Raw genomic sequence first — 21,769 nt, forward strand, 5'->3', positions numbered from 1 at the left:
TGAGATTTCAAGGGTATAGGTTCTGACATTAGTTATTAGGAGACACACTCTCACAACAAACTCCCTGATCCTCTGGCCTTTACAATCTTTCCAGCCCCTCTTCTACAATGTTCCCAGAGCTTTCCATGCTGGACGATTTTGTAATATGTATCCATTGAGATAGGGTGTGGAATGCCATTAATCCCAGCACTCAGGAAGCAGAGACAAACGGCCTCTGAGTTCAAAGCTAGCCTGGTCTACAGAGTGAGTTTCAGGACAATCAGGGCTACACAAAGAAACCCTGCTTCAAAAAACAAACAAACAGGGGGTTGGAGAGATGGTTCAGTGGTTAAGAGCACCACCTGCTCTTCCAAAGGTCCTGAGTTCAATTCCCAGCAACCACATGGTGGTCCACAACCATCTATAATGTGATGTAATGCCCTCTTCTGGCCTGTGGGTGTACATGCAGGCAGGAACACTGTATACATAATAAATAAATATTTTTTAAAAAAAACAAAAACAAAAACAAAAAAGGATTCACAGGGTTGTAGAACACACCTTTAATTCCAGCACTTGGGAGGAAGAAGCAAGTGGATCTCTGTAAATTCAAGACCAGTCTGGTCTACAAATCAGTCAAGGACAGGCAGGGCTATTACACAGACAAACCCTGTCTATAACTGCTGGTATGTGGTTGTAACCTCAGCACTTGGGAGGAACAGGTAAGAGGATCAAGAGTTTAAAAAAAAAAAAATCCTGGGCTACATTGCAAGATCTTGTCTCAAAAATTAAGAAAAGAGTTTGAGAGTTAACAGTGAAGAACAGGCAAACAAGCTTTAGCTGCAAGTGGGTAGAAGGCTGAGCTTGTCCACCCCCAGCATGAGCATTTGCATCATATACAGGGAAAGGGTGACATGCAGGAGGCTAGCCAGGATTGCTGGAGGCAGTAGGTGAGGGAACACGACAGAGGGCAAAGACTCCACTCCCGGCTCTAACTGTCAGTCTGTCTAGTAGGTTCTTTAAACTTTAGTTTTCTCAGTTGGAGGATGGGAGTAAATAGCCCTAGCTGACTTCTTTTCAAAAATTAAGAGACCTTCCGATTTTTAAGATTTTTTTTTTTTTTTTTTTTTTTTTGTTTTTGTTTTTCGAGACAGGGTCTCTCTGTGTAGCCTTGGCTGTCCTGGACTCACTTCGTAGACCAGGCTGGCCTCGAACTCACAGCGATCCACCAGCCTCTGCCTCCCAAGTGCTGGGATTAAAGGCGTGCTCCACCACACCCGGCCCGATTTTTAAGATTTTTAAAGCAGCCAAAGACCTAGAAATCTTGCTTGACTAAAGCTCGTGAGATGAGGAAAGAGCCCTACAAAAAGGTAAAAGCCCTCACTCAAAGTACGCAGGGCTAGTCACTCTGGAAGGAACCTGTAGGCATCAGTCCTCAAAGCCAGAGCTTCTCGATTGCACGCCAGGAGAGCACTTTACAAACACATATCATCAACCTTTTTTCTTTCTTTTCTTTTTTGTTTTGTTTTTTGAGACAGGGTTTCTCTGTGTAGCCTTGGCTGTCCTGGACTCGCTTTGTAGACCAGGCTGGCCTCGTTCTCACAGAGAGACGCCTGCCTCTGCCTCCCGAGAGCTGGGATTAAAGGCTTGTGCCACCACTGCCTGGCATCATAAGCTCTTATAAACTATAAAAAATAACGGGCTGTGCCCAGGTACACCTCCCGAGGGGCTTTGGGCAGATCAGTGCATCTTGGGAGCCTCAGAAGTCTTTTCACACCTAAACCGAAGTGGACCCCAAGGGCCCCCTCGTAGCTTCCCGAGAGACGTGGTGCAGATACCTGGAACAAGGAACAGTCTCTCTTAAGCTCCGGGCATGGATTTCATATCCAGTAAGACAGGGACTACTAGAGCGCCCATTCTGACAGACTGGAGTTCGAGCCCTCAGGAAGCTGGCGCGAGGCAGGAGGCACTTTCAGGCTTGGAGCATCAGTTTCTCTATCTGGAAAATGCGCGCAACCCCCACCCCACCCCCAGGACTGAGACCGACGAGGGCCTCCAAGGGGGCGGGACGAGTCGCCTATGCCTGACCGGGGGCTCCAGCAGCTGCGGGCTCCCGGGCTCCCGGAGCAAGGGAGGGGGCGGGTCCGTGCCGACCCGGTGCCTGAGGAGGGGGAGGGACCGCGCACGTCGCGTCGCGTCGTGCACCGCCCGCAGCCGTCTCCTCCAGCCGTCACTCGCGGAGCCCGCGGAGCCTCGGCGCGCGCGACCCTTACATAAGCGTCCCCAGCGCCGGCGCACTCCCACCCACAGCGACCTGCGGCAGGAAGAGGAAGGTGCGGAGCGCCGCGGACACTCACCTCCGCCCAGCCGCCGCAAGCCGTGGCCGCCGCCTCTGACGGCCGCTGCCTCCACTGACAGGGAACAGCTGCGGTCTCCGCGCAACCGAACTTGCTGCGGCGCAGGCCCCGCCCATAAGACTTCCTATTGGTCGATACAGCCCAACCCCTCCAAGGATTGGATGGACGGGCCTATCATTCACCGCTCCCCCTTTCAGGACTCCTCCCTGCACCCACCTACCCCTCGCGTTTAAGCGTTGGCGCCTCACGCCGGCCCCGCCTCTCGCGTCACCGGAGGACCTTGTGATTGGTGAGGAGGCGGAAAGAGCCCGCCCCCTACGCGCCACCGCCTACTCCCTTTTCTTGTAAGCCTCACGTGGGCCGTCTGGCGCAGCCAGGGCCCGCAATAGGCGGAAGTGGTCCGGCTTCGGCTCATTCTGATTGGCTGTCGGCGGGGGTGGGGACGTGCGATTCATTCACTGGTGTAGCACGTGTCTCTTCAAACCGCAATCATAACAGATGCACGGGGATTGGGGCAGCTCTGCCAAACGCAGGTACTCATTAGCGGATAGAGAAGAGGTCGCAGGAGAAGCGTTAATGAAGGGCACGATAAAGGAGAAAGCGCCGGCACCACCTGGAGTTGCGTGTCGGCGTCCTTTAGAAGCTACGTGAGTGGGGATGATGGACAGGAGCCCGCCACGATGTGACCTTGGAGCATCATCAGCTTCAAGTCTCTGAGCTCAATTTCCCGATCCGCAAAGGCGAGCCGCTCAAAACCTTAAAGATTTTCTTTCGAGAAGTTGGGCTTAGCTAACAAAAGCTTCATAAATTGGGTTCTGTGCCAAACCAGGAGTGGGGGGAGTCACCAAAGCAAACCCAAACTCCTGCCTCCCAGTGACAGGAGATTAGACAGTAAACAAATAAAATCTACAGTCCGTCATTATTGATCAGGCCAAGAATTTTGAGAACATCGCGTTAAACAATAACTGCTTATTGATTCCGACCCTGCTGTGTAGAGCTTGCCCCTGGGCTGCTGGGCAACGTGGCGCAGGTATGTAATGCCAGCACTTAGAAGACTGAGGCAAGAGGAGTTAGAGTTCGAGGGCGGCCTCTGCAGTATGGCCTACCTTTTTTTTTTTTTTTTTTTTTTTTTTTTTTTTTTTTTAAGGCATCTCCAACCTTCTGGTCCTCCTTTTATCTATGTGGGAGAACTCCTACCCTGCATGGATCAAATACAGCTGTTTAGTAGGAGACTGTGGATTTAAATTCTAATTTTCCAGATTCACATATTCCTTTTAAGCACTAAGTGTGTGATATGCCAAAGAGAGTGGTGGGCAAGACTCAGCCTTAGCCATTGCATCAAAGGCTTCATATTCCTAATTACAATGGCAAAACAGCCAGGTATAATGCCACGAAACTCTAATCCCAGCACTTGGTTGGTCTAAGGCAGGAGGATCAGGACGTTTTTGTTTGGTTGGTTGGTTTTTGCTTGTTTGAGATCCTGTCTTTCCTATGTAGCTTGTCAAGCTTAACTGGAACTCCTAGGTTCACATGCCTCTGCCTCCTGAGTGCTAGAGTTAAAGGCATGAGCCACCGCACTCAGCTGAGGAGCAGGAGTTTTAGGCCTGCCTGAGCTATATAAGAATTTGTCTAGCCAGGCGTGCCATTAAATCCAGCACTCAGCAGGCAGAGGCAGGTGGATCTCTGTGAGTTCAAGGCCAGCCTGGTCTACAACGCAAGTCCAGGACAGCCAGGGCTACACAGAGGAACCCTGTCTCAAAAAAACCTTTAAAAAATACCCAAAGACAAATGTCTCCTTGTTGAGGAGATATATTGGCCCAGCCTGGCTGCTACAGAGCTCCTTATGTAACCCCAAGAGATCTAGTCTACTGAATGCTCAAGTTCAAGACCTTTTTGTTCTTGTTGTTCACATTTTGGGGGGTTGTTTTGTTTTGTTGTTTTGAGACAAAGCCTTACTGTGTAGCCCAGGCTAGCCTCAAAGTTCTCTACTTTCCAAATGCTAGCATTGGAACTCATACTACTTCACCTGGGGACTTTTTAAAGAACCATTTTATCATTATTTCTGTGTGTGAGGGCACAGGAGTGTCCGTTCACTTGGAGCTGGAATTACAAGCTGTTGGGCGCTGCCTAGGATGAGTGCTGGCAATCACACTTGGGTCCTCAGCAAGATTACTATGTGCTTTCAGCCACTGAGCCATCTCCAGCCCCTCTTTGTTCTTAGATTTTCAAGACAGGGTTTCGCTGTGTAGCCTTGTCTGTCCTGGACTCACTTTGTAGAGCAGGCTGGCCTGGAACTCACAGAGATTCCCCCTGCCTCTATCTCCCGAGCGCTGGGATTACAGGCGCGAACCACCACTTCCGGCTTAGCCCCTCCTTTTTTTAATGCCAGGAAAAGAGTTAAAGCTGTGTGACCTTGGGCCAAGGCCTCTTCCCTCTCTAACTCAGTTTCCACATGAAAAGACATTGCCCTAAATGGTGACTGAGTCTTCTAATTACTGACCCAAATTACCCTTCTAGTACATGAATACCTGTGATTTCCTCACTTCCTGTCTGTAGCTAAACTCCTCCACTCTGTAGGTGTAAGACACGCATCCCTGTGGCCTGCAGAAAGTTTGAGCTGGCCATGTGACAAGGTCTTTGAGTGAGACGGAGTGACTTGTTGCTGGCTGGCTCCTGTGCGCAGACATGTGGTTCCTTGGAGGTTCACGCGCTGTCTCCATCTACCCCAAGTGACTCAGACCTGAACAAAGGAACTGATGAAGGCAGCACCAGAAGGGAGAGGACAGCTGTGAACAAAGGAACCATAGGCTCTGAGCTGAGAGCTCTAGCATCTATATTATGTAGCTCAGGTTAGACCAGGAAACAAGGCACCAGTGTACCCAGGCTTCCTCCTGTCCCTGGATAAGTTTGCCCAACAAAATTGGGGATGGTTCCCATCCCAGGCCCCAGAGACCAAGTCACCAAACTGCCTGACCTAAAGCTGGGGTGAGAAGTTTCAGCCTGGCTGGAGACTACTTCTGAGCCTGGGGTCTACACCACTCGTGTCAGGATCTCGGCTACCAAGCTCTGCCTGGCAAGAGTAACCGCAAGTCAGAGACACTAGCGGTGTCCCAAGCCACCCAAGCCCATCCCTGAGGACTGAGGGCCCTGTATATCCATGCTGACTTTGGAAGCTCTCCAGATGGGTCCTTTGTGACTATTGAGACATTCTGGGAGGCCTCAAAAGTATTCCCCGCAGGGCATGGTGCACACGCCTTCGATCCCAGCACTTGGGAGGCAGAGGCAGGTGGATCACTGTGAGTTTGAGGCCAGCCTGGTCTATACAGTGAGTCCAGGACAGCCAAGGCTACACAGAGAAACCCTGTCTTAGGCAGGGGGGTGGGGGGAAGCATTTACCAGGCGTCTAAGGTGATAGGAACCTTCCTGGTGCTCTAAAAACAGAACCAACCTGATTTCTGGGCTCACACCCACTCTTAAGAATTTATATGTCAGGAAATCTAGGGTGGAGCCCAGAAACCCTTTTATTGATTTATTTTTTTAAACTTTTCTGACCCACCCACAACTGATCATTGAAATCTTGGGGAGCTTGGCTGGAATCCTAGGAAATTTCAACAGAAGGTAAGACCAGACAAAAGGGCAGAGCCGGGCCTATGCAGGTTTCAACAGGAGTTTGGCTGCGATACACCTGGGATATGGGCCCAGGGAGGGAAGTGTGTCTAGCACCTCAGGGGCTCCTGTAAGGTCTTCTTGCTTCTCCGTGTCTTTCACTTTCTGGAGAGTGATGTGAGTTTTGTCTTCTTCTATTTTGGGGTGTCTCTGTGTAGCTATGGCTCTGGAACTCCCTCCATAGACCAGGCTGGCCTCGAATTCACAGAGATCCCTTTGCCTCTGCCTCCTGAGTGCTGGGATTAAGGATGTGTGCCACCACTGCCTGGTGGTTTCTTTTGTTTTGTTTTGTTTTTTTCTTCTTCTAACTCCCCTACTTACATTTTAATATAGCCGCTACATATGACTTGAGTTTGGCAGGGCGGTGATGGTGCACGCCCGGACAGATCTCTGAGTTTGAACCTGGTCTACAGATCGAGTTCCAGGACAGCCAGAGCTACACAGGGAAACCCTGACTCGGGGTTAAGTTTGACAAACAGTAGTTCCATGATAAATAGAAACCAGCCCATGATAAGTGGTTAAAAGGAGTGGAGTAAATGCGGCCAAGAGTCCTGTAGCATAGAAGAGTTCAGACCTCCATAGTTAAGGAAGAGTTGACTACAACCAGTAACCTGCAGCAGGCTAAGTCAGGTCTGGGGTATGGGCAAGCAAGTTGCTATGACAGAGAGACATTGAGAAATAGCTGTTTTCTCTCTCTCCTCTCTCTCTCTCTCTCTCTCTCTCTCTCTCTCTCTCTCTCTCTCTTGGTTTTTCGAGACAGGATTTCCTCTTCTCTCTTTTTTAAAGCATTATTTATTATCATTTTATGTGTATGGCTGGAGTCCCCAGAAGAGGCCATCAAATTTCCTGGAACTGCAATTACAGGTGGTTGTGAGTTGCCATGTGGTTGCTGAGAACTGAACCTGGGTCTTTTGGAAGCGCAGTAGGTAAGGGCCCAGCTTCTCCTTTTTGATGGGTCCTCTGGGTTCTCGAGGGATCCAGGCCACACTACTACTGGGTCTCTAGGAATTGTTTCCATATATCAATACTGCTAGGCCATGCTGGATGTTCATGAGAATGAGGAAAAGGTGGCTCTCTGAAGTCACTGGGTCCATGGCAATGTCCTACAAGTCCATGAACAACAAGACATGGGCTTAAGAGCACAGCACAAAGGTCCTTGCACCCAAAGATCTCCAGAGAAACCAGGACTGTTAAGCACACAGGGTTGTCTTTCCATTGAGAAAGATGTTTAAAAAAAAATCCAAGCTGGGCGTGGTGGCACACACTTTTAGTCCCAGCACCTGGGAGGCAGAACCAGGTGGATCTCTTGAGTTCAAGGCCAGCCTAGTCTACACAGCAAATCTAAGACAGCCAGGGCTGTTATACAGAGAAACCTTGTCTCGAAAAACCTAAAATCCCCGGTGATCTGTTTTATCTGTTAGTCCAGACCATCTCAAGCCCCTACAACCAGGACCAGAGATGGCTAATAGGCCAAATGACCTCTACACTGTCTGTATGAGTGAGACCAGGCCAGACCCTTAGGCGCTTAAGCTAGCACAGGTAGCCTATCTCTAGAGCCCAGCCTCTTAGAAGAAATGACAAGTGCCCTGAGTCAAGTTTCAATGTAATTATGCTTCCTTGTGCACCAGGAAGTGTATCACACCAGGAAACTTTTTTTTCCAAATTATACTGGTCTTAAATTCATTGGGAATGAACCGCCTGATAATTAGACTCTTTAGGGGTCTTGATCCAGGTTGACGAAGTCAGTCTGACCTGAGTTTTCATTCTCATGTCTTTGCGGTTCGCATCTCTGCCTGACACCTGCAGAGACCCCTCAGCAGTTCCCACCTGCTGCACAAGTTTGGATCATTGAGGCTTAGGTGCAGACGGCCACCGTATGCCCTTGCCTGGATATAGTTTTGGGTTGGAGGGAACTTAAATCTCAGCACTTGCCCCTGTTGTGGTTTTCAGGCTCCCTCAAGCCCATCGCTCTCCCCTCTTCCCCCGCCCAGGCTGTTAAGCCCCTGCTTGCTGCGGCTGTCTGGCGTGAACAGTCGCATCTCCAGAAGTTGTTCCAACCTTTCACTAGCACTGGCAGCCTTGGGTTACATCTTCCCCATACTGCTTGGCTGTAGAGGTCTCTGCTGGCTCTGAGATATTCTCTCTCTTTCCTCTAATTAGATGGCCCCTCAAGTTACCTCCAAAGTGCCTCCCAGTCTCGCTGAGGTGACCATAACATCCCCTTATCCACAGTGCACGTGATATTTCTGCTCTGCCACATTACTGTTTCCATGCCCACAAAGCCTGTATACAAAGCCTGTGGAAGACATGTCACCACAGCCACCAAGTCACTGCCCATAGGATGAAGAAGGATGACTCTCCAACCCAGAGCCACAGCTCCTCTGGTTGATCTAGTAATCCTGTCAAGGATGAAGGAACACTGTGCCCATTTGACAGGTGTGGACACTGAGGCTCCCAGAACTGAAGTGACCTCTCTCTTGATCCCAGTCTGGAACTCCCAGGCTGTGCTTCCCACACACACACACACACCGGTCACCTTGGATCACCTTGGAAAACACAAGACAAAAAATTCATAGACTAGCCGGGCATGGTGGTGCACACCTTTAATCCCAGCAGCGGCAGACGGCTGTGAGTTCGAGGCCAGCCTGGTCTACAAATCGAGTCTAGGACAGCCAAGGTTACACAGAGAAACCCTGTCTTGAAAAACAAACAAACAAACAAGCAAATTTCATAGACTTAAAAAAAATTCATAGAGTTCAGATGTCAAACAAAGGGCTTTGTTTTGACATTTGCATCTTAAGGACATCTTAGGACTTAAAGCTTTGAGCAATGTGTTTCCAAGGTCTCCCATAAGATAAGGAGTGCCTGGGACCTGGTTGTGCACATGGCTTGTCAGGCTCCTGCACAGACCTGTCTCTGCAGTGGGCTTACAGTGGGGTATGCGCTGGTGCTTGTTAACACCCAGATGCGGAACTGCTCAGGAGGCAGGACAACCCACATCGGCCAAGTTGTGTTCTTGGCTCCGTAAATTAAGATCACTCCCATCCAGCAAACGGTAAGCACAGAGAAAGCTCTGTTCCGCTCCCGGGAGCTTTTACAGGAACTAACTGTGATTGCTTACTGTTCACTTCGATGCACCCAAGTGATAAGGTGGAGGGCCTGTGAGAAGGAAGGCTTGGTGGGCAAAGGCCCCTGCCACAAGCGATAACGTGGTGTCAGACCTAGAACTATACCAGCTTCCCAGTCGGTGCTAAAACCCAAGAATGTAGACCAGGTGTCTGAAGAAGGAAACCAGAGCCCCAGCTGGGATGGCAGCTCACATCCGTAATCCTAGCCCTTAGGAGGCTGAGCCAGGTGTGGTCATGTGGAGCTATGTGAAATCTGTTCCTGGGAAGCAGTTTCCTCTGGCTAGCACCTCAGCTTCAGGCTTTCCTTCTGCCCTGCATGAGATTCCTGGGGAAATATTAATGTTTGGGTCTGTTATTTATTTATTTATTTATTTATTTATTTATTTATTTATTTATTTTGGTTTTTCGAGACAAGGTTTCTCTTGTAGTCCTGGCTGTTCTGGACTTGCTTTGTAGACCAGGCTGGCCTCAAACTCACAGAGCACCTCCTGAGCGCCACCACACCCAGCTCTGCTTTTGGTTGTTTTTTTTTTTTTTTGGAGGGGAGGGGGTTGTTGTTGTTTGTTTTTTCAGGTTTTTTGGTTTGGTTTGGGTTTGGGTTTTTTCGAGACAGGGTTTCTCTGTGAAGCCTTGGCTGTCCTAGACTTGCTATGTAGACCAGACTGGCCTCGAACTCGCAGCAGTCTGCCTGTTTCTGTCTCCCTAGTGCTGGCAGCAGTCTGCCTGTTTCTGTCTCCCTAGTGCTGGGATTAAAGGAGTGTACCACTATGCCCGGCTTACTTTTGGTTTTTTCAAGACAGGGTTTCTCTGTGTGTAGCCCTGCTGTTCTAGAACTTACTCCATAGACCATGCTGGCCTCAAACGACCAGAGATCTACCTGCCTCTGCCTCTGAAGTGTTGGGATTAAAGGTGCGCATCACCACCACCAGGCTAGGAGTATGTTACTTCAATAGGCTGATAGCATAATCATCTTTGTAGAATTGTCTCCTTTCCTAAAAGAATGGTTGTAGGAGGACCAGGGCAAGTCTGAAGCCAACTGAGGCTACACAGTTAGTTCCAGAACAGCCTGGGAAACAAAGAACAAGGCCCTAGACTTACGCAGGGCCGTGGGTTTGGAATGTTAAGCCTCTGCCATGGAGTCTCCGGGAAAACCCCAGGGACCCGAGCTCCTGATGTTCACCTCTGTCCCGGTTTGCTTTCCATTGCTGTGATAAACACCATGACCAGAAAGCAACTCTGAGAGAAATGGTTTATTTGACTTGTAAATCCTGATCACAGCCCATCATGAAGGGTAGGCAGGACAGGAACTGAAGCAGAGACCATGAAGAAATGCTGCCAACTGCCTGGATCTTCATAACTCAGCCTGCCTTTTTACACAGGCTGATTACCTGTCTCAGAGTGACACCACACACAGTAGGCTGAGTCCGCCCACATCAGTCATTAAACAAGAAAATGCCCTCACAGACTTGCCTACAGGCTGATCTGATGAAAGTATCTTTGTCTGTTTTCATTTTCTTTTTTTTTTTTTTTTTTTTTTGAGATAGGGTTTCTCTGTGTAGCCTTGACTGTCCTGGACTCCCTTTGTAAACCAGGCTGGCCTTGAACTCACAGCGATCCACCTGCCTCTGCCTCCCAAGCGCTGGGATTAAAGGCATGTACCACCACTACCCAGCTTTAATTTTTTTATATAAATTTATTTATTATATATACAGTGCTCTGTCTGCATGTACACCTGCAAGCCAGAAGAAGGCATCAGATCACATTATAGATGTTTGTGAGCTACCATGTGGTTGCTGGGAATTGAACTCAGGACGTCTGGAAGAGTAATCACTGCTCTTAACCTCTGAGCTGTCTCTCCAGCCCTGATTTTCATTTTTTGTCTTATGTGGTTGTTGTTTTTCTTTTCTCTTTAAGAAAGATGGAAAAGCCAGGTATGGTGGCACACGCTTTTAATCCCAGCACTTGGGAGGCAGAGGCAGGTGGATCCGTGTGAGTTGGAGGCCGTCCTGGTCTGCAAAGCAAGTCCAGGACAGCCAATGCTACACAGAGAAACCCTGTCTGGAAAAAAAAAAGACAAAAACACAAAAAGACAAAAACAGAAAGAGAGAAAGGCTGGGTGTGGTGACACAAGCCTTTAATGCCAGTACTCAGGGCAGCAGAAGCAGGTGGATCGCTTTGAGTTTGAGGCCTGGTCTACAAAGCAAGTCCAGGAACGCCGAGGCTGCACAGAGAAACCTGGTCTCAAAAAAAGAAAGAAAGAGAGAAAGAACATGGAGCTGAACGGGTAGAGAGGAGTTGAGGGAGGGGGAAAGAAAGTATGCTCAAAATATGTTATATATATTTAAATTTTTAATAAAAATGTCATAAATAATTATTCAGCATAGCCTCCATGTACTTCCCCCCACCCACCTCACCCCACTCGACACCGTCTCCCCTGAAAGCAAGCTAGGCCTGGCAACTTGCTTCTAAGAAGTAGAAAGTGATGACTGTCACCTCTAGTGTCACACTCCAGAGCCTGGCTTCTGTCTTCCCCCTAAGCTCCAGCCCTCACTCACACTCGCTTACTCTGAGATGCTGTGTCCTGAGCAGCTCTCTGAAGAGAACGAGGCCCTTGGCCTAACAACAGTCTATGAAGGGCAGAATTCTGTAAACAGCTCTGCTGTGTGATACGCTTGCTGCACACCACAGCCGCCCCCTGGGCCACCTGAGGGGACACTGTAGGCCTTGGTGGGAGCCCTTGAGAGGCCTCCACTAGGCTAAGCCACTCGCAGTCCCGTCCTCCCCCCCCCCTGACCCCCCCAATCTCCATACACACACAGAGGAACAAAGAGATAATAACCGTGTGCTGTCTTAAGCTGCTAATGTTGTTTTAAGCCACTAAATTTCATTTAAGCTCTCTGGAGATTCAGATGATATCCACAGAGGGATTAGCTCCAGAACCTGCCTGAAAGACAGTGGGTAAAACTAAAAGAGGGCAGAGCGCGGTGGCCCAGGAATTTAGTCCCAACTCTGCGAAGACAGAGATAGGTGGATCTTTGCAAGTTTAAGGCCAGCCTGGCCTACATAGTGAGTTCCAGGCCAAACAGGGCTATGAGACGCTTGTCTTTAAAAAAAAAAAAAAGAAAGAAAAAAAGAAAGAAAAAGTGCCAGGCGCGGTGGCGCACACCTTTAATCCCAGCACTCCGGAGGCAGAGGCAGGTGGATCCCTATGTGCTTGAGGCCAGCCTGGTCTACAAAGTGAGTCCAGGACAGCCAAGGCTACACAGAGAAACCCTGTCTCCAAAAAACAAACAACAACAACAAAAGCCATAATTCCAGTACTAGGGGGCCCAGAGACAGGTGGATCGCTGTGAGCTTGAGGCCAGCCTGGTCTACAAAGTGAGTCCAGGACAGCCAAGGCTACACAGAGAAACCCTTGTCTGGAAAACAAAACTTAAAAAAAAAAAAAAAAGAGGAAGAAGGCATTACAATTAGTCACATGGCAACAGGTAACAAACAGCCCTCACTATTTAATACTACGTCTGGTCCTGGAGACACAAAGATAAAAATGATGGTTCCCTAGCCTTCTGAGAGTGCTCTGTCTGAAGGTTAAAGTGGATGTGTGCACTGTTGGGCTGATGAAGGGGCAGACACCTTACCCAGTACCATGGGGTCCAGCATACTTCCCCGAAGGTGCTACTCAGATCTAGGGATGGGACGAGCTCTGCTGTGAGGAGCAATCCCTGCTCCTGCAGGGGACCTTGGTTCATTTCCCAACACCCACGTGCTGGCCCGACAACACCCATAACTCCAGTTCCAAGGGACTGACTCCCTCTTCTAGCCTCAGGCAGGCCCCAGCACACATGTGGTGCACATACACACGTGCCAGCAAAAATACTCACATACATAACATAACCTTTAAAATATTGTAAAGAGGGGCCGGGCATGGTGGCGCACACCTTTAATCCCAGCACTCGGGAGGCAGAGGCAGGCAGAGAGCTGTGAGTTCGAGGCCAGCCTGGTCTACAAATTGAGTCTAGGACAGCCAAGGCTACACAGAGAAACCCTGTCTCAAAAAACCAAAAAACAACAACAACAACAAAAAGACAGGGGTTGGGTACATAGCTTGGTTGGATCATTCCCCAACCGCTCATAAACTAGGCTTGGTAGTGCAGGCCCGTAATGCTAGCACTCAGGAGGTGTAGGCAGGAGGCTCTCTGTAAGTCTGAGGCCAGCCTGGTCTACATAGTGAGTTCCAGGCCAGCCTCGTCTCCATAGAGTTGTTTTGGTCATGGTGTCTCTTCACAGCTATAGAACCCTGACTCAGACACTAAGTCATCTCGCCAGCCGCGGCGACTGGCAGACGTTAAGAGACACATCACCCTGGGAAGGCTCCAAAGCTGAGAGGGAGGAGGAAAGAGTATGAAGAAGTCAGGCCCAGAGAGAGAAATGAGGGTAAAAGCCAAGAGGCGCATGCAGGGCTTCTCTGCCCCCAGGGGCTGCAGCTGGCAGCCCAGATGCCAGGGGGCGGGGAGGGTGCCCCATCCTGCCGCATGGCAGAGTACCACAGCGAGGGCTTCAAAGGCAGGCTGACAGCTCCGCTCTAGCCAGATGCTAGTCTCTGTAAGGTTCTACTTGCTGAGCTGTAAAATGTGATAATGAGCCAAGAGGAGGGGCGCCTATCACCCCAGGGACTCAAGAGACTAAGGCAAAAAAAAAAAAAAAAAAAAAAAAAAACATTTGACTTTAGAGGTTCAAGGCAAGCCCAGGCAAATTAGTGAGACTCTGTCTCAATTTTTACATTATTTTTATATTTAAAAATGTAAATATATGTACGTATTTATTGGGTGGGGTTCCAGTAGCATGTGTGTGAAGGTCAAAGGACAATTTGTTCCTTCCATTGAAAATGCCTTTACGGGCAGATCTGGGCCCAGGGGTTCTGCTCAAACTATGGCACCAGCTAAGGACAATATGTGCAGTAAACATAGACCCCTACCCAGATCTAGCCAATGGACAAGACATTCTCCACAGTTGAGTGGAGAGTGGAGTCTGACTTTCACATGAACTCTGGTGCCCCATATTTGACCACATCCCCTGGATGGGGAGGCCCGGTAGCACTCAGAGGAAGGATAACAGGCTACCAAGAAGAGACTTGATACACTATGAGCATATACAGGGGGAGGAGGTCCCCCTCAGTCACAGACATAGGAGAGGGAAATAGGGTGAAAGTGGGAGAGAGGGAGGAACAGGAGGATACAAGGGATGGGATAACAATTGAGATGCAATATGAATAAATAAAAAAAAGAAAAAAGAAAATGCCTTTACCTACTGAGCCAGCTTCCTAGGCCCAGAAATGTGGACATTGAAATGAAAATACCCAAAGAGTGATGGGTAAAACCACCACCGAGCGTGGTTCTGATGTGTGGAATCCCCTTAGTCTTCAAATTATGTAACTCTAGGGAATTTGCCGGCCCAGACTGCCTCTCCCCAGTCTCATTCTGCTGTGTGGAGCCTCACTCCATGTGCATAGCATGGTTTGGTTTGGTTTGGTTTGGTTCTCCATACAACCCATTTTATAGACAAGGAAACTTAAAAAAGGAAGGCTCATACACAAGAACGAAGCCATCGACTAACTTTGAAGTGTCTACGACCCTATATATACCCCAGTTAGTTCACACAATGGCCTGATGGTTTTTCTTTGTATGTTTTGCTTGTTTGTTTGTTTTTGAGAAAAGGTTTCTCTGTGCCATGGCTGTCCTGGAACTCACGCTGTAAACCAGGATAGCCTTGAACTCATGGAGATCCATCCACCTGCCTCTGCCTCTTGAGTCCTGGGATTAAAGGTTTGTGACACCATGGCCAGCCTCTGAGTTGTTGTTTGTTTGTTTGTTTTGTTTTGTTTTCTGAGACAGGGTTTCTCCGTGTTTCAGGCTTGTCCTGGAAACTTGCTTTGTAGATCAGACTGGCCTCAAACCCACAGTGATGAATGAGCCTGCCCTTGCCTCCTGAGTGCTGAGGTGAAAGGAATGAACTATGCCCTCCTGGCTCCAGCCTGAGTTCTTTGTCACTCCCAACACTGGGGGGACTGAAGAGAGAAAGGTCACAGAGCTTCAAGCAATGAAACTGTGCTTTACTTAGGAGACAGTGGTCCCCAGAGATAAGCTCTTAGCCATGTGCTTTGCTAGAATATCGAGGACAAAGCTAAGGCTGGAAAGAATTCAGTCCTCCTGACACCTACCCCCTGGAGCTGTCCTGTTTCTTTTCTTCTTCCTCCTACCCCCTCCCCCACCCCAGGCTAAGGATGTAGCTCAGTTAGTACAGTGCTCGCCTGCCATGAACAAGAATCTGAGTTCCATCCCTAGAACTATCTACACAGGGCAGAGTGACCCACACTTGTAATCCAAGAATTCAGGAGGTAGAGGGGAGCAAAGGTCAGGAGTTCAAGATCAACCATCCTCTCCCACATAGCAACTTTGAAGCCTCTCTGGGCTATATAAGACCCTATCTAAAGCCGGCACAGTGGCGCAAGCCTAGAAGCCCAGCACTTGGGAGGCAGAGGCAGGCAGATCTCTGTGAGTTCAAGGTCAGAGGCAGGCCAGCCTGTCCGACAGAGACCAGGACAACCAAGGCTACAGAGAAACCCAGTCTTGGGGGGGGGGGCGCGGAATAGACCCTATCTAAAATAAAATAACAAAAGTCGATTACAGTGAAATAAAATTTACTATGGATCTGTCTTTCTTTCTTTTTTCCTCTTTTTTGCTTTTTCAAGACAGGGTTTCTCTGTGTACCCTGACCAGGCTGGCCTCAAACTCAAAGACCTACCAGCCTCTGCTTCTCGACTGCTGAGATCAAAGGCAATGCCACAATGCCTGGCCATATACAGCATTGTTTTTCTTTATGTCTCTGTGTGGTATATGTGTGTGTAGACCAGAAGCTGACATCAGGTGTCATCCTCTCTCATTCTCTACCTTTAATTTTTTTTTTTTTGAGAGAAGAGCTTTTGTTTAGACCAGGCCAACCTCAAACTCAGAGATTTCCCCCTGACTGTAGCTCATGAGCACTGAAATTAAAGACATCATGCACTTTGCCTGGCCTCACCCTTTTATATTTCCAAATTACACTTATTTGTTTGCTTATTGTGTGGGGGGGGGGTTGTTTGTTTTTTGTTTTTTTTCCAAGACAGGGTTTCTCTGTGTAGCCTTGGCTATCCTGGACTTGCTTTGTAGACCAGGCTGGCCTTGAACTCACAGTGATCTGCCTGCCTCTGCCTCTCGAGTGCTGGGACTAGCTCCCACTCAACCATTTTAACAGGCTCCACCTTATTTTTTGAGACAAAGTCTGTTAGTGAGCCAGGAGCTCACCAGTGCAACTCAAATAGGGGATCTGCAAGGCTCAGGGAGACTGCTGCCTCCCCCTGGTGCTGGGATGACAGATGTGTGCTGACATCACATCCACCTTGCCACATGGCACCAGGGAACCAAACTCAGATCTTGTGCAGCAAGCACTTTATGAATGAGCCATCTCCTTAGTCCTTACAGGTCATGGTATTTTATGTGTACCACTGACCTTCAGAGCTCTTGTCACCTTGGAAAACTGAAACTCTGTAGCCATTAAACAAGGAGGGACCACTTTCCGGGCCCCTGCCCCTGCCTTACCCAAGTCCACTCTGGTATTTACGAATTGACTGTTGTAGGTGGAAGCTGTTCTGTGCTCTGCTCTGCTGTGAGGGCTTCTTTGCTTCATGTCAATAAGATGAGTGGCGTGGACCGCCAAGGCCAAGTTCAGAGGAGGCCAAGGTCTCCAAGGGGGTGGAGTGATCAGAGGAGGCTGCCTGGAAGGAGGAGGAAAGACAGGAGGAGCCAGCCCAGCCCTCAGAAGGATCCCGAGTTCAAGGCCAGCTTGGGCTATACAGTCCCACGGGGCTGAGGAGACAATGGGGAAATGACTCAGAGGTGCTTGGCCTTTGTGCTGCCCTTTGGTTTATGACAGCCACCACCACAGCAGCACTGACCTTTGCCTCCAGTCCATCTCACAAAGCCTGTGGCTTACAGAGCTGTGGTAGCCCTCCAGAACCATGGGGACCAGCCTGCGCAGTCAGTCCTTTCGAGAACCCCGGTCCTGCTATGGGAAGCTCCATGAATCCCAAGGGAGGCCCCTGGAGGGCCGGCTCCACCGGGCACTGAGCCTCAGACAGGGCAGCAAGAAGTCCAGGTCGCAAGGCCTTGATGGAACGGAAGGGCTGGAGGTCCCTGTTCAGGAGCGGCTGCCAGGGACCCTGGGAGACACAGAGCAGCTGATCCAAACCCAGAGAGGAGGCAGCCAGCGGTGGCTGAGGCAGTATCAACAGGTGTGGCTTCAAATTGAATTATCAGTTTCATGGGGAAGGGTGGGTGGGGACTCAGGCAGCAAGGGGTTAAGAGCCCAGCTGACCCGAGGAAAGCCAAGGAAAATACCACTGAAAGCAGCTGGGATTTTCCCGAGGGGGGGTGAGGGGGGGGCTTAGGGCATCACTGAAGGTTGCTGGAAGAAGGGTGAGTGGGGCCTGCATGGAACATGGTCAGGGCTGTGTGTGTGTTTACGACAGGGTTTCACTGTGTAGCCTGGAGTGGCCAGGAACTCTTGGTCCTATTCTGTGTTCTGAGTTCCAGGAATACAGGGCTGCACAGCCATGCCAGCCTTTCAGGCCCGTATTAAGATGATTAATGTAGCACTGTGTTGGAAGGGTGACTAGAGCAGGAGACAAGGAGATTGGCCAATGCAACTTCTGGCAAGTCTTCTGTTTGGCCAGGGAAGAAGAGAAGGTCCTTCCCCTCCCGCCCCACCCCCTCACTTTCCTGGCCCTACTTCCCATGGGGAGGGGTCTCTCCTCCCCCCCCCCCCTCGCGGAGCTTAGCTTCTCTTTCATGGATCTACTCCCACCTAGTGGCTGTGAGTGGAACAGCACCTGAAGCCCACCACTGTTATTTGTCCTACTTTCGTCTTCCAGAACATGAGGAGAAGGTGGAAGAGCTTTGTCGCCAGCTTCCCCAGTGTGACCCTGAATCGACCAGCCTCCCCAGAGACCTCGTTGGACACCAATAGCTAGAGATGCTGTAATCATCCTTCACTCCATCAGCTGGACTCCTGCCTCTTCGGGGTTTTTCTGGACTCTGAATGGCTCTCGGGTTTTGTAATGTGACCAGAGGAGGCCTCTGTCACTAGATCATGCAAGGCCCCCGTGTGACTGCCATTCTTGGCTCTGGCAGATAGCTCTTAGCAAAGACCTCCATAGGCTCCATAGACCAGTCACCCACTTCCAGGACAGAGTTCGGTGAAGCCAAACAAAGGCTGAGAATTTCTTGAATACTGCCTGGTCACCGGCCCAAGCTCTATCTGGTTTTCTGATCAGCTGCTAGTGACAGGCCAAGATTTGGGCCTCTCTCACAGACTGTGAGCCTCCAAAGGCTAGGACCACGTCTGGACTGCCCTCAGTATGGGTACTGTATGCCTGAGAAGCCCAAAAGTGCCTATTGCTACCTTTGGATTTCATGGCACCCTGATGAAGAAAAGAGTCTCCCCTCCCTGTGTGACAGAGGGAAACTGAGGCCCAGAGGGGAGAAGAGACCTTCACCTCCCAAGCCCTCCCCACCCTGCCATACACACACACACACACAATGCCTGACACGGGTTGAACACATCAATAAAACCGCTGAGCTCATGATAACTATTTGCCTAGTGACTAACATGAAAGCTCTGAGCCTCTCCCAAGTCCTGTGAGACGGGCCAGGCCCAGAGTCCAAGGTCTCGCTCTGAGGAGAGGGTCTGAGCTCTTTGAAAGGTAGCAGGCCTTCTGGTGGGCCCTTTGAGTTCTTCAGCCTCCAGCCTGATGCCTTGGTACAGGGCCCACTGAGGGATTGGGTGAGTCCAGGAGACGCAGTGATGGGCTCCTTGTTTTCTCAGAACTCAGAAACCTGGGAGGAGCACTCAGGCACAAAAGAGGTCTTGGGCAGTATTTTTCCCTGGCAGCCATTGGGAACTTGGCCTAGAAGCTAGGCCCGCTGGGGGGGGGGGGGGAGTGCACATAACACAGTGCACGTGTGGAGGTCAGAGGACAACTTCCAGAACTGGTTCCATCCTTTCACTCTGCATCTTAGGGATCTCAAGGCCATCAAGGACACACAGCAAGTGCTTTTCCCCACTGAGCGATCTTGCCAGCTCTGTCTTCTTTTGAGGGAAGGGGTCTCCTGTAGCCAAGGCTCATCATGAAGCCAGAGCTGACCTCGTCCTCCTAATCCCCCCCACCTCTAAGGACCAGATGCTAGAGATACAGGTGTGTGTTAGCACACCTGACCCTTGACCTTCCGGCCTGGCCTCCAGAGCTCTCCTGAGTCAGCCTCTCAGGTTTCTAACTTGGGGCCACTTGTGACAGAAGACACGGGCACCTCGTGTGTTTGGGGGATTTGAGCTAGAGTGGAGACCACCGCCACCCAGCAGGACCGTGACATTATCACTTTGAATCGCTGACTAGAAAAAGGGAGACACAGATACAGCCTGACCTGACCAAAACTCACAGGAGGGCAAGGCTGCCTCGCCTTGTACTTGCTGTGAATGCCCCCTGCTCAGACGGCGCTGGCTGCACCTGAGGCACTCAGGAAATATGCATTGCACGGGGATCAGCACGGACAAAGGCTAGAGATCAGACAGGCTGTAGTGCGATTCGGAAGCGCAAACATCCACAAGGTTCAGACAGCAATGCCCCTGCCTCAGGCCCTGCAAGTATTTGCTGCAAATGACTCCTTTCCCTGCTCCCCGATGCCTCCCAATGCCTACTTCAGACCTTGCCCACTCTTTGTCTTCCACGGGTTGTGTAGGCCACTGAGGACAACCTGAGTCAGGCTCTGTAACAGCTGCCTACGCCCTCCTGCACTTGAAGCCTCAGTTTCCCCACCCATCGAAGGAAACGACAATCTTACCTTACCAGATTTGATGAAGTGACAGAGGGAGGCCTGGGGACCACCCTGGATTGGGCCAGAACTACAGTCAAGCTGGGCAAATCTGACCAAAAAGAGCTGGGGTGACATAGCCGTAGCATGTTGGTTGAGGGTGGGGGTGGCTCCTAGCCAATTAGCCAGCTACCTCATTGAGGCCTTACATTCCAAACCTTCTAGACCTCTCTGTCAGTATAGGCACACATGAAGGTTGTGGCATGCAGAGTCCAGAGGCCTCCCCAGCATAGTGGTCAGCATGGCCTCTGCAGAGGCACAAGCCAGGGCTTGGCACTCTTTCACCCTCAGACAGCATCTGCCTGGCTGTCTTGCTATACCCTCCTGACTTTCAGGTAACCCCTTTTATTTGCTTTACACTCTCCTGACTTTCAGGAACCCCGCCCCCGTATTTGCTCTACATCCTCTGGGCTCTTTGGAAAGAGCCACTCAGTCCATGTCCTGGGGTCTTGGGTCTTACAGCTCCCAGCCAGTGGGCCTTGGACTCACTGTAACTTTCTGCCCTGCTCACCTCCGGTTCCTCAAGCAGCCTCTTTTTCCAACCTGCTCAGTTCTGGGAAACATATTTCTCATCCAAGATGGCTTCAGCTGTGCTCCTTCTGTCCTCAAGTAGTTCACAGTGTGGCTGTGCAGCACAGACAGCTGCCTAATGTTCAGTTACAAAACGGAATGAATGTTCACTAGGGCGCCATGGAGATAGGATCTACCCAGGAGGCCTGATTCCTGCACCAGGGTTGAGCCCTGGGCTTGACTGAGCATCTTCTTCAGCTTCCTGCAAGGAAGAAGGCTGGGAGCAGGCTGGGGGAAGAAATCCTGTTGGGGAAAATGGGGCCTCACGGCTGTGCTAATGGGGAAGCATTGAGGCGTGCAGAAAACACTGTGTCCCCAGCATAGCCGAGGCGGGGCTGGAAGAGGCTGTTTATCTGACAGATGAAAGGAGGGAGAGACTACCTCAGGCCAGAGACAAGCTGGGCCTGACAGCCAGAGCTGTGGCCTCCCAGGTCAGAGCTTAGGCTGGACATCCAAAACCCTACTCTGAGGAAGACAATGGGCTGCAGCGTAGGCAGCCACAGCTGAGGAGTGTGAAAGGCTCCTCCCTCCATGTAAGGACTTTAAGGAGAATGACTCCCCTACTTTGAGCTCATCCCCCCCCCCACTCTCACATTCATTCTCTCTCTCTCTCTCTCTCTCTCTCTCTCTCTCTCTCTCTCTCTCTCTCTCTCTTCCCCCCCCCCACCCCTCTCTCATACACACACACACACACACTGAACACATGGCATGGCATACATGTAGACATGCGGATGTCAGTGGACAACTTTGCAGAGCAGGTCTTCTCCTTCCATCTTAGGTTCCCAGGATCAAACTGAGGTCATCAAACCTGCATGGTGAGCGCCTCCACACACTGAACCATCCCACCAGCCCCTCTGCTCTGGCCTTACCGATCTCTTCTATAAAATGGGCATGCTGATCCTTTGGGGTGCTGAATTCCAAGAGAGAACCCTCACACATACCCAATTGGCCCTTATCATCAAGCTAGAGAACAAAGTGGAAAATGTCCAAGGTTCCGGGCTCGGAAGATAGCTCATTCAGTTTTTAGGCTTGCTATGCAATCATGAGGACCTGAGTTCAATCCCAAGCACTCCCATAAAAATCCAGGTTCAGGGCTGGGTGGTGGTGGTGT

At 50.3% G+C, this 21,769-nt stretch overlaps 2 protein-coding genes across 4 annotated transcripts in view; one reads left to right on the forward strand and one right to left on the reverse strand.

The window, feature by feature from the left end:
* Window positions 1-2,445, reverse strand: part of PC (pyruvate carboxylase) — a 106,653-nt gene extending 104,208 nt beyond the window's left edge. The window contains exon 1 of one of the 2 annotated variants that reach the window (XM_084773093.1): window positions 2,334-2,445. The gene's annotated coding sequence lies outside the window, so the exon portion shown is untranslated. The remainder of the gene's footprint in view (window positions 1-2,333) is intronic. The other variant, XM_084773095.1, reaches the window with a different exon arrangement.
* Window positions 2,446-2,739: 294 nt separating this feature from the next.
* On the forward strand, window positions 2,740-18,801 carry LOC311579681 (uncharacterized protein C11orf86 homolog). 2 transcript variants are annotated; one of them, XM_084750463.1, is made up of 3 exons: window positions 2,740-3,363; window positions 16,800-17,453; window positions 18,093-18,801. In XM_084750463.1, exons 2-3 carry the CDS (start codon window positions 17,181-17,183, stop codon window positions 18,189-18,191), a joined length of 372 nt encoding a protein of 123 aa, XP_084606589.1. In that variant the 5' UTR covers window positions 2,740-3,363; window positions 16,800-17,180; the 3' UTR covers window positions 18,192-18,801. The 2 variants fall into 2 exon arrangements, with proteins under 2 accessions (XP_084606589.1, XP_084606590.1); XM_084750464.1 differs by lacking the exon at window positions 2,740-3,363 and adding an exon at window positions 4,709-6,925.
* The last annotated feature ends 2,968 nt before the right edge of the window (window positions 18,802-21,769 follow it).

The sequence above is a fragment of the Acomys minous genome (genome assembly GCF_964271855.1).
Source record: "Acomys minous genome assembly, chromosome: 2".
Classification (NCBI taxonomy): Eukaryota; Metazoa; Chordata; class Mammalia; order Rodentia; family Muridae; genus Acomys; species Acomys minous.

Coding starts and splice junctions, on each gene's coding strand:
- LOC311579681 (XM_084750463.1), top strand. CDS start 17,181: ATGGGGACCAGCCTGCGCAGTCAGTCCTTTCGAGAACCCCGGTCCTGC. Junction 17,454..18,092: donor GGCTGAGGCAGTATCAACAG/GTGTGGCTTCAA, acceptor TTCGTCTTCCAG/AACATGAGGAGAAGGTGGAA.